Consider the following 19,551-nt stretch of genomic DNA (forward strand, 5'->3'; position numbering starts at 1 on the left):
GATTGCGCAGAACAAACTAAAGAAACTAACGCTAAGGGTCGCTAAGCGGTCAGTAAACGACAGGTACGTTATCCCCTCGCCCTCAAACGCTAAACAAGCGCAGACAGAACACATGCAACTTTTCTTTAAATTTAATGATTTATCTGGCAATGTAAAGATTTTTTTGCCGGCGCTGCATATATAATTCAAAGTTATATATGTAAGCAGTTCTAATTGTTTTCTTTATTTAAAAAATATGTATCTCATAAAGATACATATAAGAATATATGTATCTTTTGTTTTCACCCAATTTACAACATTAAAAAAATGGTAAAAACCTTGAATTATCCATGTCTGTCTGTATGTGAATACAACTCCTCCGTTATTAGAACAGATATAATGACAAATGAGGTGTCTAATGAGAGCTTATACCATCCAAAGATGGTATTAAGTGTCAGAAATTTGACCTCGGACTTCCTGTTCCAAAGTTGCAACCATTGTAAAGTCCCATTTTAAAGTCCCCGAAATACTACAAGCGATATATTATTCGAAGCACCCTAGCAAAAGAAGAACAAATATAGCCTTCTGGATTTTATATCGCTTTCGGTTAAAAAGTTATGACCGGAAGTTTGGAAAAAATTACTCAAAATTAGTGAAATCGTGTATCAATCGACGCATAGTTAAAGAAGAGTTTAAATGTCGACTTCCGGTTCTACTTCCGATCACGTTGGTGAAAACCTAGGACTTACGAAGTCTAATTGCTTGTTTTTTTGTTCGTTTTTAAGAATATTTGATCGTAGTTTTTTATTTATAAAGTCGATATTCAGGTTTTTTGGTCATTTATCTTCTTTGCTGCATACATTAGGCACTGTTACATCTTACCGTATGCTTCGTTTCTTTGAGAAGTCTCAATCTTCGCCTTATAATCATTTTATATGTTTCCCTGGAGGAAATATATCAAGTTTCATGATCAATAGAGTATTTTTTGTTAGAAATTATTTTCCGTTTCTAGGACAGGAAGATGCCCTTTTACTTACCGATTCTTCCACCCGAAGCTATTGGTCAGTAAGTGGGGAATTCCTTATACCGACAATCACTCAGATGTAAGAGCCTTCATCAGCATCAAAAAACCGTAATAGTTGTTCTATGTTTTTATATCCAACTAACCCACAGGAAATAACTAGTATAGTCGAAAGTTTTAAATCCAAACACATTTGTGGTTTTGATCAGATTTCGCTTAAGTTATTAAAACAATGCATTCATGCTCTCCCAGATCCACTGACGGATATTTGTAATGCCTCTTTTCAACAAGGAATATTTCCTAGTATGTTTAAACTGTCTATTGTAATCCCTTTATTCAAAAGTGGTGATAAAGATGACCTTAACAACTATCGTCCCATAAGTATCTTATTTGTGTTTTCAAAGATAATTGAAACTCTGATTTATACTAGAATGAACCCATTCCTAAAAAAGCATAGTGTCTTGCATAATTTTCAACATGGCTTTACATCTTCTAAGGCTACAACTACAGCTCTTGCAAATTTCGTCAGCTTAGTGTTGGATGCTTTGGACAGACGAGAGAGGGCATGTGGTTTATTTCTCGATTTGTCCAAGGCTTTTGACACTTTGGATCATAATTTGTTGCTAATAAAACTTGAGGGGATTGGTATTCGTGGTGTAGTTCTAAAATGGTTTACTTCCTACCTAGAGAATAGAAGACAAAAAGTAAAGATAACATCTAATGAACTTGTAAGCGCATCAAACACATTGGATATCCATTATGGTATCCCTCAGGGTAGTGTATTTGGTCCTCTACTTTTTATAGTATTTATTAATGATATAGCTTTGGTAACTAATTCACTGACTGGGGTTAACATCATCAGTTATGCGGATGATACCAACATTCTAGTCACAGGAACGTCTGATCAAAATTTGCAAAATAAAACTACACAGATACTGTCCACCATCAACAGTTATTTCTTATCCAACAAATTAGTTTTGAATGAGGAGAAATCAAAGTTTATGATTTTCACGTCAAATAATTTATTAAACCATCAAGCCACTATAGAAGCAGCATTAGATAGAACAGACTGCACGAAGTTGCTGGGGATACTTCTAGATAGTAATTGTAAATGGTCAAACCACATTTCTAATTTGAAATCCAGATTAAGTAGATCTATTAGGATGATGTTTAAAATGAAATTTAGAGATTCTGGTAGAGGCATCTTTAGACAAAACAATACTCTTACAATTCCTGGTCTGTATATATTTTCGTGTATAATGTATTTACATAGCAAAATTTATGAATTTAATAAATTTCAGTTTAACCATGTTTATTCAACAAGATTCAGAGACAATCACTTTATGCTTCCACAACATCGTTCTGTTTTGTTGGAAAGTAGCACACATTATGCAGCCATAAGTTTCTTTAACAAATTGCCAATAGATATACGAATGAATTTACATCAGCCAAACTTTCGGAGGTGTGTACATCAATACATTTGTGAGCTAGAGTGATGTCATAGCAATGTGATAGCAATGTCGCATGTGATCAATAAATTTTACTTGACTTAACTTGCCTTGTTTGTTATATTGTAGGATGTACCAGATGATCAGGATCGAGATCATCTCTATCTCTATCCCTTACATCCCTTACTTTGTCATTATAAGTCATATGCTGATGCCTTTGCCCTTTCAACATAAGTCATGTCATGTAATTTTGTTGGTATTAGAACCGTAATGTTTAAAATGTGTAGTTGAGCTAGATTGACTTTGTGGTTTGGTTATTTATTGAGTCGTTCATAGCTCCGATTACTTTACAGGAAAGCAAATTTGGAAAATTGTGACTTATGTGATATTGTGCACCGATCGAGTATTATGTTACATTCATTTATGTTAATTCATCCCTCTTGACACCAACCTTGAATATAAACAGAAAATCCCCAGTAAAAATTCCCTTTGAGGTAATTATTGTGAAAACCGTTTCTTCGAATTGATAACTTGCTTATAAACATATTCATTATTTATAACGAAAAATGTTTAAAATGTAAAACACAACGATTTCTATGTGTTAAAAATGCCAAACACATTCTTCGAGTATTTTTAGAAAAAATAAATTACTAGTTTTTACTTCAATGTTGAATTTTTTGACACCACGCATAATTTCGACATTTATTCCATTCATTTCGTTGTAAATATTGCATTGCGTGGTGTCAGAAGATAATTGGAAGACCTTTTAATTATTTAATTGGTCTAACTTAGAAAATTGCATCTTATATTTCCTCGCTTCGAGGAAATATGTCATCCTGTTCCTGTTAGTATTTAAAAAATTAAAAACTACTTTAAGTCGGTAATATTTTGTTAATTTATTATACAGGCCAGCTTGAACCGGTAATGATTCATTAAAACTAACTAAAACATAACTGAAGGAGAACGACTGGGCTTGAAGATTAATATAGACAAGACGAAGGTAATGGTGGTTAGCAGAACACGAAATATACAATTAAATATAAGAGTAAACAATAAAAACATCCAAAAGGTCCCCAAGTTCAGATATCTCGGTAGTTGGATAACTGAAGATCTAGATCCAGACATAGAGATACGTAGCAGGATTGAGCAAGCCAGAACAGCATTTACTAATATGAGAATCTTGCTAAGCAACAGCAGCTTTAACTTAACGCTTCGATATCGCTTTGTAAAATGTTACATTTACTCCGTATTGCTATATGGTGAAGAAACCTGGACCATAAAGGCCAATGTGATGAACCGATTGGAGGCCTTTGAAATGTGGGTATTTAGAAGACTACTTTAAATTCTCTAAACAGATCACACAACAAATGCCGAAGTATTAAATCGAATGGGCAGAGAACGAGAATTGCTGCCAATAATAAAAAGAAGAAAAACAGCTTATCTGGGTCATATATTTCGAAATTCCAAGTACCAGTTCTTAAAGCTTATTATGGAAGGGACGATAGACAGAAAACGGGGCATCGGAAGAAAGAAATACTCATGGCCTAAAAACATAAGGGATAGGACAAACCTCGATACCCATGCATTCTTTAGAGCCACACAAGACCGAGAGGAGTATGCCAGAATTGTCGCCAACATCCACTAATTGGATAGGGCACTATAAGAAGAAGCAAACATAACTAATTTGTCTAGTTTATAAAACAATTTGTTACCTTTAATTGGTCGATTTTTCAATCATGAGATAACTGATGTACAGAGAATATATCGACTATAAACGCCCAAAGAAATTATAGTGGTTACTAGTACTACTCACGGCGCTACAGGCTATGAACAGTGAACAGAAGAGCCTGATTCATCATCAACAGCAATTCTATCCGTTGTTGGATGTAAGCCTTCCTTAGGCTTGTCCATTCATTTCTGTTCGTTGTTTTTTGCATCCATTCATGACCAGCCGTTCGCTTGATGCTATTAGTCCATCTGGTTTGAGGTCTGCCTCTAATTCCCTTATTTGCTCTGGTTCATCATTCAACAATTCGCTTCATTCAACGGTTGTCTTCCATTTTAACATGACAATCTTTTATATTATATCTGTTACTTTTGATCGTCTTCTTATTTCTTTATTGGATTTGCGATCTCTGAGCTTAATGTTGAGCATTCTTCGTTGCTTACTCTCTGAATCACTTGAAGTTTCTGGACTGTGTTGTTATTAAACGCCCATGTTTCAGTTCCATATCTCAGAACCGGCAATACATACTGATCGAAAGTGTTTGCCTTTAAAGTATTTGGTAAGTTTGATTTAAATACTTTTTATAATCTTCCAAATGTTGCCCATGCAAAGGAACATCTTCATTGTCCAGAGTTATATCCTCAGTTATATCTAGAGATTTGTTTTTTAGATAATTAGTTTTTGCTAGATTTATTGTTAATCCTATTTCTTTTGATTTTACCTTTAGGTCTAATAGCATTGCCTGCAGTTCTTCTCTGTCTTTTCTGGTTCAGGTTTTCGCCATCTATTTCACTCCTTTATTTGCCTATTATAAAGTTCGAAGCATATTTTCTAGAGTTAAAGTAAATAGCTTGGGTGAGATAGAATCCGCTTGTCTAACCCCTCTCTGTAGGTTTATCTTTTCTGTTTTTACTTGCGATGTTAAATTGCCATATCTTCTTCTTCAAGTGCCATCTCCGCGACCAAGGTCGGCAATTATCATAGCTATTCGGACTTTTGAGACGGTTGTTCTGAAAAGTTCATTTGATGTACATCCGTACAACTTTCTCAGGTTGCGCAGCCATGACATTCTACGCCTCCCTATGCTTCTCTTTTCTTGGATCTTTCCCTGCAAAATCAGTTGGAGCAAGGTGTATTTCTCTCCACATGTAATATGTCCAAAATATTCCAATTTTCTTGTTTTAATTGTATTTAAAATTTATATTTCTTTATTCATCCTTCTCAGAACCTCTTTGTTTGTGACGTGTTCTATCCACGATATTTTCAGAATTCTTCTATTCACCCACAGCTCGAATGATTCCAGTTTTTTCCAACAAAGTCGAAAAAACATAGCACCTCGCCAACCTAACTCTTAGTTCCAATTTTAAATCCCTTGTAAATAGCACTCTTCTCATTTTGTTGAAATTTGCTCTAGCCTTTTCTATTCCGATTTTGATCTCCTGAATGTAATCATTTGTGGAGTTAGTCATTGTTCCCAGATATGCATATTTGTCCACTTGTTCGACGTTGGTTCCGTTTATTAGAAGATTCTCGTTATTTCTTTGAGTTTTCGATATTCTCATAAATTTCGTCTTCTTGACGTTCATTGTTAGACCGTACTCTTTTCCATACTCTGCTATTCTGGTCACTGAAGATCTTCAATATTTTCGGCTAAGATCACAGTGTCGTCCGCATATCTAATGTTGTTAATGGGAACTCCATTTACCTTTATTCCAGCTGTTTCACCCTTAAGAGCTTTTTTCAGGACCTCTTCGGAGCACGCATTAAAAAGAATTGGCGACAATACGCATCCCTTTCGCACTCCACGTCTAATTTCAATTGCTTCTGACAGCTGTTCGTTAACACGTACTTTTGTTCGCTGTTGATAATATAAATTTGATATGATCCTGAGGTCTTTGTAGTCAATCTTCTTTGATTTCGGGACATTAATTAATTGTTCATGTCATACTTTATGGAATGCTTTATTATAGTTAATAAAATATGCGTATATATTTTGATTGACTTCCAGGCATCTTTGTATCACTATATTAAGTGAAAAAAGAGCTTCACGCGTCCCTAGGCCTTTGCGAAAACCAAATTGTGTATCATTAACATCTATGTCCAGTTGTGATATATTCGGTTATGGATGCCTTTTAGTAGTAACTTTAGCACATGAGACATCAAGCTAATGGTGCGGTAATCCCTGCATTCTCTTGCGTTTTTCTTTTTGGGGAGACAAATAAAAATCGACGTTAACCACTCTTTGGTTAATACATTTGAACTATAAATTTGGTTCAAGAGTGTCACTAAAACATCAATGTGCTTCTCATCTAGAATTTTTAGGATTTCTATAGGAAGCATGTCAGGTCCAGGGCTTGTCCCACTCTTCATTGTTTTTAATGCGTGTAATATTTTTTCTTAGAGTTTAGAGTACTAATCGTGTTATGAACGATTCCTCATATCACCCACAATAAAGTGAATGTGTTGTGTTTGCCCAGTTGCTTTAAGGAATGTTTTTAGTTTCAAGCTCTTCTTTTTCTTGTGATTCCTTCTCCTGTGAAACGGATGTTGGTTATTGTCATAGCTATTCGTATCTGATTGGCAGCAGTTCTGAAAAGGTCTACTGAGCTGCAATTATACCACTCTCGAAGATTTCTCAACCAAGGAATCCTTTTTCGGTCTATGCTTCTTTTACCCATGATCTAAACGTGTGTTCTTCACCTTCGTTTCCATATTATTCGATTCCGTGTTGATTACTGCATTGATTTGCTCTATTTACTAAGTTTTGCACCGATCCTAGACCCAGGATCTTATGGGAAACCCAGACTCATATATCCATACTCAAAGACCCAGTACAAGTGGAACAAACAAGAGGTTTATGAATATATCCAACTGGAAGAACAAGCCGGAATGGAGAAACATCTTGAAACTGACCGATTCATAAAGGATTTTTGAGTCAATGATTATGTTGGTGATATTTCCACTGTATTTACAATCTGTCTAGTGTTAACAACTCTTAAATCTAGAATGTCATCAGCAAGTCACTGTACTTCGCTTGAATCACAGTTTACTTCTATTTTTCGTGATGTAATTAAGTTCTGTGCAAAAATAATGGGTGTTCCCTGCTCTTCCGGTTACGTCTTTGAATGTAGTTAGTTATCTTCACTTTTACACACTTGATTTTGAGGTCACACCCTATGATGGTATTAGGCATACACCAGAAGATGTTGGTCATCATCTTGACCTTTTCCTTATCTAATTATACCATTGGAACTGTACTAATGGCATCAGTTAATATTGATACATATAAGTGTATAATAGCTACCTGTATAATAAATCAACAAAACTACTTCGTAATTAAAAAAAAAAGATATTTTAATCAAATTTTTATTTTGCTATTTTAGTTGGATGAGACTAGGATTCTCTGTGGACCACAGAGGTCAAATACCGGTAAAGGTGATTGCTAGGACTTTCGCGTCTGGCAAAACCGAGAAGTTGGTCTATCAGATTCTGTCCGAACTTGAACTTCCTTTTGGAAAAAATGATTCCATCGAACCAGAGGCTTTCACTTTTGACAAATTCTACTCGTTGTACCACAAGATCTGTCCAAGGAATGATATTGAGGAGTTGTTCAGGAGCATGTAAGTATTAAATGTGATAATTATGGGTATTTTTGAGAATTTTGTAGTGATCGATAAGTTGCTAGAGTGTTATCGTTTCCCATTATTATTTAGGTATTGATAGCAATAACTGGTAAATAAACGAAATAATTGAAAACCAGTAAAAACAACAATAAGCGGAAGAAAGGTGGTGGTTTCCGAGCAGGTTAGTCATGTGTGGATCATCTATTCACTTTAAAACAAATAATTGAAAAAAAAGTGTAAGAAGAAGCCTCCATCTAACATTTCTACACCTACGAAAAGCATATGACAATGTACCGTTGATAAAAGTTGACCTATTACTAGAAGAACTACTAGATTGATTGCTGGATTGGCTGCAAGAAGAAATACGATAGATTGATTGTTGAAAAATATTGACAGGTTGACACTTGTCTGGGTCTGGAAAAATTTTGACATTGCCTGAACTTACATTTGACCGTCAAAAGAATTGCTTTCGCCAGTCTCATTAATTCTAGTGGGATAGTGATTCTATAATGGCTCCTTAAGTCAATTCCTTGGTATTCTCAAATATTGTTGAGCCAAATTTAATTTTGTCTTTACGATGAGAAGATAAGGGTGATATCGCACTAGAAGCAACAAAAATCTATGGCATAAATCTTCCACTTCTTCTAACTTTGCTATCGCACATATTCAGTCAGAATTAAATATAGGTAAAATTTTATTATATGAACTTTTAGCTGTATGTAGACTGAACTGCACAACAGAAAAGTTTTTAGGTAGTTTTTATTTTTTTTTTAATTCTTCCAGAACCACTGCTAATGTCGACTACTTGACATTGGACCAGTTCATCAACTTTTTGAACGAGAAGCAAAGAGATCCTCGACTTAACGAAATATTATACCCTCTGTACGACGAAAAACGTGCTCAAGAGATTATAAATACGTACGAGCAAGACGAAGTCTCAAGGACTGAGGGAAAACTTACCAAAGATGGATTAATTAGGTACGTATTTGGTACATTTACTCTTTTATTTTCGTCCATCTGCCAATTCTAATTTTCTAATTCAAAAGTTTTGGTCATTTATGCATATTATTTGCTAGGGCAACAGATTAAGGGACCTTTGGTGAAAATAATGGTGCATTCAATCAAGGAACGAATGTGCACGATGAAGAAGGGAGTGGGAGGAGTTGAAGGAAAAAGTTAATGATAAAATTCAGAAAAACCGGATATTCTCCTTAACCGCATTGCATGACTCTTTTCCACAAATTAAAATAAAAGATTATATAAAACGTAAATTACTTTATTACACAAAATTTCCATAAAAAAATAAAAAATAAAATATTTCGGACTGTAATCTTTTTTTTTTAACCGAAAAAGCTTTTTGGATCATACTTATTATATATTACTTAAAAAGATGACACATCATCATCCAGCTTCAAGAGTCCACTGCTGAACATAGGCCTCTTCCTCATGTTTCCAACCCCGTCTATCTTGCGCCGCTCTCATCCAGTTTTTATTGAGTCTTCTTAAATCGTCAATCCATCTTGTAGGTGGTCGACCGACGCTTCTCTTGTCTTCCCTTGGCCTCCATTCCAATAACCTCTTTGTCCATCGCCCATCTGTCATTCTGGCTATGTGTCCTGCCCATCTCCATTTTAGTCTGGCTATCTTCTCGATGATGTCAGTCACTCCGGTTCTTCTCCTGATGTCTTCGTTGGTTATTCTGTCTCGTAGAGTTATTCCTAACATGGACCGCTCCATTCTTCTCTGCGTGACTCTCAGTTTGGTAGCTGCTGCTTTTGTTAAGGTAAGTGTTTCTGCTCCGTACGTCAAGACTGGGAGGACGCACTGATCAAATACCTTTCTCTTTAGGCATGTGGGCAGCTCACTTTTAAAAGTTTCTCTCAGTTTTCCAAATGCTGCCCACCCAAGGCCGATTCTTCTCTTCAGTTCATGAGTCTGGTTATCCCTGCCAATCATAATTTCATGTCCCAGGTATTTATATCTATCTACGAGTTCTATTTCTTTTCCACCAATATTGGTGGAAAAGATGACACATAACATCCTTATAATTAATAAAAAAAATCGTAACTCTTGATAATTCGAGAAATACATATACTTTTAACTACGTACGTTTTAAGTACGTAAAATGCTCACAAAAAACGTTAATTCCTTTTAATAAAAAAAAAGTAGGAATGTCAATGATGCAAGATGTTCATTAAACCTTAGGGCTGGTGTCTTGCAGCTAAAAGAAGTAGCCGAGACCCTTCGAGTTTCAGCCGAAGTCTAATCTTATCTAATCGTGCCAAATAACACAAGTGAACTGATAGTCTAGGCGGGATCTGTTTTGGATTGGACATTTTCCATAGGAAACTATTTTTTTGCCGGAATCCCTTCAGGATGTACCCAATATCGATAATCACGATATGCGCCACTCGCAAACCCTGTGCTAAATTTTTTATTTAACAATATCTGAAAACAATTGAAAATTTCTCATTTTTTTGCTCCTATTTTCATTTATAATTCGGAAAATATTGACCCTAGAGAAAAAATTTTAAGAAGTTAAAAGTTTCGTTATTCAATTTTACACAATATTTCGTTAGCTAGACATTGAAAATTTAATGTTTATTGTTGAAAAAATAGCAATAATTGGAAAAAAAAGTACAAAAAAATGAAGTTAATCCTTTAAATGTTTTCGACTTTCTAAACTTGACTTACAAGCTCTATATTCCGCCTAAAAAAACCTTTTAATATGTTTAAAACGTGTGCTAAATTTTGTTAAGATCGGTCGGATAGGTTTTGCATAATAATTTTGCAACCCAGCCTACTGGAAAAAAATCGCAAATTTTCAAATTTATAGTAGGCCCTAAATAAGGCTCTCAGATAGTTGCAAATTTTTTTACATATAAAGGAAGGCTCAAACTTTCAAACGCTTTTTGTAAAATTCAAATCGGTTCACTAGGAGAGCCTAGAAATTTTTTTAAAGTTTTAAACATTTTTTATATATATTAGGCTTATAAACAAATTGAATAACTTTACGAGCTTTAAACATATCAATTTCAAAATTTATACACTTAAAGAACATTAAAAGACGCTTCTTAAAAAAAGATACATTCGGCTTACTGGTTGCCGAGATATTGAAGGTCAAAGTTGGCATACATTTGCCGTGTAACCATAAGTGATAGAGGGCTCGTTTTTAAACAAATACCCTCGTCTTGTCAAGTACTTTTTATATGAAAAGTTTTACGTAATGCGCTTCATGACAACATCCATAAAAAAGATAAATAAAAAACCGTTTTCGCGTAAAATGTCGCTCGGAAAGCATGAGAGGTGGTAGTGGGGGACATTCACTCGAAATGTGAATCGGCGAGTTCAAAATCATAGCGCGCGCTAAATTATCTCGGCTTCTTGTTAACCAATTTTGCTCTTTTTTTTTTAATCGATGTCTCGGACGACAAGGATTTCAAATATCATATTTTCAAATACCATTTTTAATTGCAAATTGGGAAATTTGCAATAAAGAATTGTATGTTGAACAAGTAATTGCATTTTTTCTTCATGCATTTTTTTTTTTGAGCTTAAAATTTATATATTGAAGTAAATTGTTACTTTTAGTAAACAAAAAATATGTATTTATAAATTGTTAATAAATAATTTAAATTGTTAAAACAAAGGCGAACGAAAAAACCTTTTTTTTTTTCGTTCTTTAAACCGAAGTTCCGAATCGTTTAGAGCGTTTCGGTAGGACTCTTTCTTTTTCCTGCTAAACGCCCTTTTTCTTCTCGTCTAAGATTTTTATAGTTTTCCAGGTTTGATCTCGTTCTGCGCTGCTGAAGTCTCTTATATGCTTCATTTTTCCGTTGGTTAATGGATCTACATTCTTCGTCAAACCAATCTTCGTTTATTTTAGCCTGGTTAGGTTTTAAAAAGCCTTTAGCCGCTGTATTGATAGCTTCCTTGCATTTGGTCCAGTGTTCTTCTATACTTATATTTTCGTCAATTCTTGTCAGCTCTTCATTTAAAATTTTCCTGTAGTTATCCCTAGCGTCTTCAGATTTTAGCAAATCAGTATTCTGCATTCGTAGTACCCAAATATATTCATGATAAAAGACTAATCTTTTTTCTTAATACAGAAAAAATTAATAGAATGGGAACTTGGGAAATAAGACGTAGTCGCAATCTACAAAATGTTATTGGTACAGAACTGACCAAAATTTTAAATTCAAGAAAAATTGAATCGCTACATACTACTAAAGGTTTCTACTAAAAGATTTTAAAGCTTGGCTTACAGCTTACACGGATACTTAATATTGTATCTTTATATAATGGCAAAAGAAAAAAAGTTTAAAAATAATTTAGTGGTAGAGAATTTGTACAGTCTCGACCAACACATAATTCTCGTACAATTTTAATATTTTCTCGCTGACCTCTGCTCTAAATTTTTGATGATTTCCACCCATTGCCGTCGTATTTTTTCGACATCTCGACGAGTTTAGTTGATGTTTTGGGACTTCTAAAAGTAGAGCGTGACGTTTGAACGAATGGACGCACTGGAACAGAAAATCGAGATAAAATATTTACGAGAAGGAAAGGAACGACGAAACTCACCGGCCGCATTTTAGATATCTCTAAAACTCTTGAATTGTTAAGTTTCGGGAGACGCTCCTTTTTCTAAATTTATGTAAATAAAAAGTTCGATAAAATCACACCCGTCGTCAAAAATATTATTTGTTTAGTCTATAGTCTATGTCAATAATCAAAATTTTCATACGTTTTTTTTCCTATAAAGAATTGCGAACATATTATTCATGCGGGGGTTACGATGTACTATTTAAATATTTATGGGATTGTCGCTTACTTGATGGGCATGGAAGATCATGTTCAATAATAAAATAAAACATAAAAAACATAGACCAGGTCGGATCTCTTTTGAGGTGGATGTGAGAGGTGGCATTCTTTGGCAGAAAAAGTTGTGTGATAACTTCAATAATAATAATTGACTTTACTTAAAAAAATTAAAATATTTAAAAATTACTAAAAATATCGTTGCTTTGTAACTTTAAAACGATCATTTTGTAAGTAATTTTTAAGTAATAAATGTTAACCCGCCTTTTTTCATTCAATGTTTTTCAGCCGCTTAGCACTTACTTACTTTCTACAACGTCTTAGTCAACAGTAACATTGCATGTGCATGTGGTATTCCGGTACAACTGCCTTCCCCTCCAAACACCCACGTCTTCTAATTGGTGGTAGGTACCTAAACTGCAGGCAACCAACATTGCACACACGTTTTCTGAGATACCAACATGTATTTTTAATGGTATAATAGTATGAAATGTGCCAGCCTCAACCGGTCACCGGTCTGTCCTACAAAGCGAATTATAATTGGACGGCTATAGCAGGTCTGTCCGTCAATGTGTTAACAAATAAATAAAGATTACGTTTCGTTGATATAGTGTATTAATTGTCTCGTGAAATAGTCTTGTCAAATATCATTGGAGAGAAAATTATTTACCGGCAAATTTTTCTTCTGGATTTATTTAAGTTTGTTGCCTTTTGGCAATTTTCGCTTATGCAATTTTGACAAAATCACTCGACTTACGTCTCGTGATTTAACTGTCAAAATTTAATTCGCGAAAATTGCTAGGCAACAAACTTTCACACCAGTCGAATCTATTGCCGTCAAAATTTTCTCTCTTATGATATTATATACGAAAATTCAATCACTTTTTAATTTCAAAATAAATCGTTTTAAAGTTATAAGCAAGAAAAATAGAAAAAAAAAACGATGTTTTTAGTAATTCTTGAATATTTTAATGTTTTTATTAATATTTTATACCTATTTAAGAGGGTAGAGAAATCCATTATTATTGCTAAAGTTATGGCAAAATTTTTTCTGTAAAAATCTGAATGCCACATCACATCCAAATGTGTTTTCGTTTTTTCACAGATCCACCCTGGTCTAACAACAATGTTTTTTAATTTACACAGAATATTATGTTTCCCAGTAACATCAGCGTCATCAGAAGATAATTTTTGGACTATTTTGGGACACAAAAAATTTGTTTTAAACCAGCAATATAAAATAGACTTTCGCATTCACAACTTAGTTATAAATACAATCTGTTCTCCTTTCTTGGTCATTAGTGTCATTACTATTGGGTATTGTAATTATTCTCTTATCTCTCATATCTTATTTTTTTTAGGACTTTCTAATGTTATTCATCTGGTAAATCATTCGACTTTGTAATTGTAAAACAACATCCATCTATGCATCTTTGTTATCATATGTAGATATAGTTAAATATCATAATATATTGGATTATTTTCATAAAGAAGCTGTTTTAAATTGTATAAATCAACTGTTAAATATAATACTCAATTCCACTATTTTAATGTAATATAAAGTTCGAACCGGAAATAATTTGTTAAAGATCTGGTAATACCCATGGCGCCACCTGTTGGTGATTTACAAAAACTAAATTTTGCACGCGCACAATTTAATAGAATTAAATACATGTTTGGTTTTAGGTATTTAATGTCTGATGAAAACGCGCCAGTATTTCTCGATCGTCTCGACATTTACATGGAGATGGACCTACCACTTTGCGCCTATTACATTAACTCTAGTCACAATACTTACTTATCTGGGCGACAATTTGGTGGCAGATCCTCCGTTGAAATGTATAGACAAGTATTGTTAGCGGGTTGTCGATGCGTCGAACTCGACTGTTGGGATGGTGAGTACTTCTTCTATTACATTAGTCTTTTTATGTTAATATACAATTAAGTGTGTAACTTTGACAACACTGTCCTAAATACTATCCTGGATATATCAACATACGATTAAAGGGGAACAAAAATACAGTAGATCCGCTGGATCTTTGCACATTGTCATCATTCTTGTTATAGAAATAAATTGCTGCTCACAGTCGTAACCACTCAACCACTGTATTTTAATCTTTCGTGAAAATTAAAATTTTTGTGTGGTCATTTCAGGTAAAACTGAAGATGAAGAACCCATCATCACCCATGGTAGAGCCATGTGCACGGATATTCTGTTTAAAGACGTAATCTACGCCATAAGAGACACAGCATTCGTTACATCGGAATATCCAGTCATATTGTCTTTTGAAAACCATTGCTGCAAGTCCCAACAGTATAAATTGGCCAAGTACTGTGATGATATTTTAGGTAAGAAGAATTTTATCGTATAAATAATTAAAATTTCTTTATCAAAATGTATAATTTGATGCATTAATACATTTTTGTGCGTTCTTAAAGGTGATTTGTTGCTGAAAGAATCTCTTGAGGATTTCCCTTTGGAGCCAGGTAGTCCTCTTCCTCCGCCAAGTGCACTGAAAAGAAAAATTTTGATTAAAAATAAGAGGTAAGCAATTTCAAAATTATTTTTGTCTTGTACAAATAACCTTTGATGTATTCTGGGCCAAGAATTATAAAAATTGCTTGTGAAGGTTGCTTTAATCTATTGTTCATCTTTCATTTTAATTTTAGTTTGCCTTAACAATTTTGTTTCTAATCCTTTTTCTTAGGTAATATGCTCATCAGCATGCCATTTTTAGTGCCATGTTACTCTAGAATTTGTGAGGCAGCATTTTCCTATATTACTTCAAGTTTAAAGAAAAATTGTCTTTATGTCTTGACTTTCCAAAGGCTTAAAATACTAAAGCAGTTCTTTTTTGGAGCGCATTCGTCTGGTTATTTTGTGTCCGTATACAATAGTTACGTGAAGCATTTCGAAACTGTTTCTAAAAAATTTCACAAACGACACTTATCAATTCTTGCTCATTAAAATACTTCCTAATGAAATAATAAATTTTTAGGTTGAAGCCAGAAGTAGAGAAAAATGAGTTGGACCTGTTCATGAAAGGTCAATTTGTGATTGAAGATGAAGAACGGGAAGATGCAAATGCGAGCGCGGAAAGGCCTATTCCACCAGATGCATCCATCGAGGTAAAATACTTTTTTGTCATTATTTTTACTTGTTTGTAATTCTTAAATATACTCATATTGTACACGGTTGTAAAAAATAAAAATGTGAAAAGTAATAACGCATGGTAGATAAAGTGTGGGAGAAAAAGTTAAGTAGAGAAAAACGCAGTAGTTGTAGTTAATTATAGATGATGTGGCTCTAACATTCTGTTAAATTAGTGATGGTATGTTCTTATCGTTGACTTTTTTTTTTATATTGAAGAAAAATGTATAGCAAACTCATCAATAGAAGTTAGCAGGCTTTGGTTACCAATACTTGTGATGGGTAGCTCTTTCGGGGCGACAGACTCAGTAAAACACAGGTTTGAAATAAAAATAAATCTATTAATTTAGTATATCTACAATAAATAAAAATAAAAAGGAATTCTACTTTGTATACTTATACAATGAATAAAACTAAAACGAATTCTACGTCCCCGTCTGGATCCCGCGATGAACGAAGTCCTCGGCGAACGTCTATAAAAGAAAAGAAATTAATTAGTACTAATAAGAAACGAAATGGGGGAAATCGATCGCGCGCAGATTTATACTCGCTTTCGCTTCAATTCAGCGAAAGCTCCGAATACGCTCGCAAACAAAATATTTAGCTGTGCAGACCCATGGCAATGTTCAATACACAATACCGACGGGTTCCGCTTGGCTAAGGACAGAGTATGATCCTCAATACGGAAATCTCTCTGTCCCGGTTGGTTCTGTGCAGATCCACGGTAATGCTCAATACGCAATACCGATGGGTTCCGCTTGGTTAGGGACAGAGTATGATCCTCAATACGGAAATCGCTCTGTCCGGAATGGCTCGCAGGTTCACTACACCGGCGAGTCAGGGAGCCTAGAGCGCTAGCTACAAGACTATCTAATTCCGCTATTCATCATCATAAGTGGCTCGACAATCCGTTGTGGATCTTGGCCTGCTCACAAAGAAGTCGCCACTCCTGTCGATTCCTGGCAACTTCCCTCCATCTTCTAACCCCTAGAATCTGTAGGTCTTCTTCCACATCATCAATCCATCTCATTCGTGGTCGTCCTCTGCTTCTTGTGCCCTCTGGTTGTGAAAATGTTAATCTCTTCGTGTATTCGTGATCTGACATCCTAGCAATGTGTCCAGCCCATCTAAGTCTCTGCACTTTAACGAATTTCACAATATCTGGATCGGTGTATAACTGATACAGTTCAAAGTTGTATCTTCGACGCCATAGCCCATTTTCATTTACGGCCCCAAAAATCTTTCTAAGAATTTTTCTCTCAAAAAACACACGCCTTAAATAGCCGTTCTGAATCCCACTTGGCCGTCACGTTGTAGAAGTGGGTGCGCAAATATTGACACTCCCACGGTTCGAATTGTTAAACGATCAGAGCATCGTTACACCCCCTTCTCTTTGAAAAAAGAAAAGAAGTCAACAAAAAGAACCCTCACTAACAAGTTAATAGCAGGTGAGAGACACATTATCTATAATTAACTATAAAAAGTACACGGCAGAGTGAAAAAGAAGTAGAAGAAAGACAGCAACCACCGTAGGAAGACAGGAAGGTCATGTGGTAGACATAAGGAGAGAGAGAAATAGAGAACGAGAGACAGAAGGAACTCTCGTGAGAGAGAGAGAAAGAGGGGGGGGGGGTGAAAGTAGAGGAGATATGTTTAGAAAAGGAAAAATATTGAGACATAGTCAAGACTGATAGAGATGCCGTGTGAAGGGAATCATGGGGAACGAGAGAAGGGCGAGAGAAGAGGGAATTCGCCTGAGGGAGCTAAGAAGACGTCGTGATAGAAAGAAAAAAGTGACGTGAGAGAAAGGAAGTCTCGAACTTTTGGAAGATGTGGTGAGAAATAAAGAGAAAGATAGAAAAGTCTAGGGAGATACAGGAAGGAAGGAAAATGATAAAGAGACAGAATGAGAGGGAGATATGAGTAGGCATGAGATGGAGAGAGAAATCATATGAGAAATATAGAGAAGTCGTAACCGAGAGAGAGAGAGAGAGAGAGAAAATGAGAAGACGAGAGGGAGAGATCTTGGGAAAAAAACTTTGCGAGAGAGAAAGTCGTGGAAAATACAGGGAGGGAGAAATAAGTCTAGAAGGAGAAATATTCTGTGAGACAGAGAAATCGTGTAAGAGAGTTGTCTAAAGAGGGAGGGGGTCTTAAGAAATATAGGGTGAAATCATGAGAGAGAGAGAGAGGGGGAGAAGTCCTGTGGGAGATGGAGGAAAGGAAAAGTCTAGAGAGGGAGAGAGAAGTCTACAGAAATAAAAAGAGAGAAATAGAGATCCTGTGAGGCAGAAATCTTGGCAAAAAGAGAAAGCAATCGTGGGAGATTCATATCGGAGGTTAGATCAGTGGTAAGAGAGAGAGGGAGACGTCGAGAAAGAAAGAAATCGTTTGTGTAAATAATTGTATAGGGAGCGCGAGTAGCCATGGGATATATAGGCAGAGATAATAAGAGAGGGAAATTGTGCCTGATAGGCAGAGAAACGTCATGTGAGACGTATAGAGCAATCGTGGAGGAGGGATGGAGAGAAGTCGTCTATTAGAGAGAAGTCTTGAGATATATAGGGGGAAATTATGGTAGGAAGGAAGAAAAAGTCTATGAAACAAAGAAATCGTGTAAGAAATAGAGTTGTTTAAAGAGGGAGAGAGATCTTAAGAAATATAGAGAGAAATCGTGATAGAAACAGATAGAGGGAGAGAGGGACGGAGAGGTAAAGTCTGGTACAAATTATGGGAGAACGAGCAAGAAACCGTGGACTAAAAGAGAGCAGAATATTGAAGAGACAGTGAGAAAGTCTTGGGAGGGACAAAGTCAGATAATAAAAGAGAGACGTAGAGAGATGTGAATCGCCTGAGCGTGGGAGGGCTTAGGTGAGCGAAAAGACGTCAAGAGTTAAAGAAATCGTCTGTGGGAGAGAATTCGTGCGTGAGAGATAATTGTATAGGGAGCGAGATAAGTCGTTGGAAACATAGGCAGGAAGATGAACAAAGAGATAATGGGAGATTAAGGGAGAAAAATTGTATATTAGAGAGAAGTCTTAAGAGCTATAGAGAGAAATTATGTAGGAAGAAAGAAAACGTCTCAAGAGAGATGAGAGAGAGAGAGAGAGAGAGAGAGAGAGAGAGAGATATATATATATATATAGAGAGAGAGAGAGAGATAGAGAGAGAGAGAGAGAGAGAGAAATAATCGTAAGGATAATTGGAAAGTGGAGAGAAATAGTGGCTAGTGAGTGTAAGAAGAGATAACAAAATTTTATTTTATTGTGTTTTATTATGGGAGAGAATAATACTACTGGCGTTAAGATCTATTTTTTATTTAGTTCTACACTCATTTAATACTTTTTTTTAATCATTTTTGCAGAATCCTCCGGAAGCTGCCGAGGGAGAGATCGCAGCTCCAGTTAATTACACTGGTTCCACCACCAACGTCCATCCTTGGTTAAGTTCAATGGTCAATTATGCCCAACCGGTCAAATTTCAAGGATTTGATGTTGCAGAACGTAAGTGTCTTATTGCCATTTAATTTTTAACAAAATATAGAATACGTAAAGACAAAAAGTTTTATTTCGACTATTCCGAGCAGATGCCTCAAGTGTTATTATCGCTACAATGTTAGTCAATCTTGGTAATGGAGGTGGCAATGAAGCAGAATAATTAAAATTTGCTAACTAAACTCTATTTACACTTACGCTTTAAATAGTGACAAAAAGCAGACAAGAAGTTGATGAGGTTAAAAATTAATTGGTTCAATAACACCAGAATTCATTAATTTTTTACTG

General features: G+C 35.2%; 2 protein-coding genes across 5 annotated transcripts in view; one reads left to right on the forward strand and one right to left on the reverse strand.

The window, feature by feature from the left end:
* The window catches only part of norpA (no receptor potential A), a 133,434-nt gene that overhangs the window by 100,759 nt on the left and 13,124 nt on the right, over positions 1–19,551 (forward strand). For all 4 annotated transcript variants that reach the window (XM_072527477.1, XM_072527476.1, XM_072527475.1 and 1 more), the window contains 7 exons: positions 7,558–7,794; positions 8,581–8,775; positions 14,305–14,513; positions 14,773–14,967; positions 15,058–15,163; positions 15,618–15,747; positions 19,134–19,272. In XM_072527477.1, coding sequence (XP_072383578.1) covers positions 7,558–7,794; positions 8,581–8,775; positions 14,305–14,513; positions 14,773–14,967; positions 15,058–15,163; positions 15,618–15,747; positions 19,134–19,272 — 1,211 coding nt within the window. The remainder of the gene's footprint in view (positions 1–7,557; positions 7,795–8,580; positions 8,776–14,304; positions 14,514–14,772; positions 14,968–15,057; positions 15,164–15,617; positions 15,748–19,133; positions 19,273–19,551) is intronic.
* Positions 12,099–19,551, reverse strand: part of LOC140437766 (phosphatidylinositol-binding clathrin assembly protein LAP-like) — a 57,541-nt gene continuing 50,088 nt past the window's right edge. The window contains exon 4 of the mRNA XM_072527479.1: positions 12,099–12,323. Coding sequence (XP_072383580.1) covers positions 12,129–12,323 — 195 coding nt within the window. The 3' untranslated portion in view covers positions 12,099–12,128. The remainder of the gene's footprint in view (positions 12,324–19,551) is intronic.

The sequence above is a fragment of the Diabrotica undecimpunctata genome, chromosome 3 (genome assembly GCF_040954645.1).
Source record: "Diabrotica undecimpunctata isolate CICGRU chromosome 3, icDiaUnde3, whole genome shotgun sequence".
NCBI lineage: Eukaryota > Metazoa > Arthropoda > Insecta > Coleoptera > Chrysomelidae > Diabrotica > Diabrotica undecimpunctata.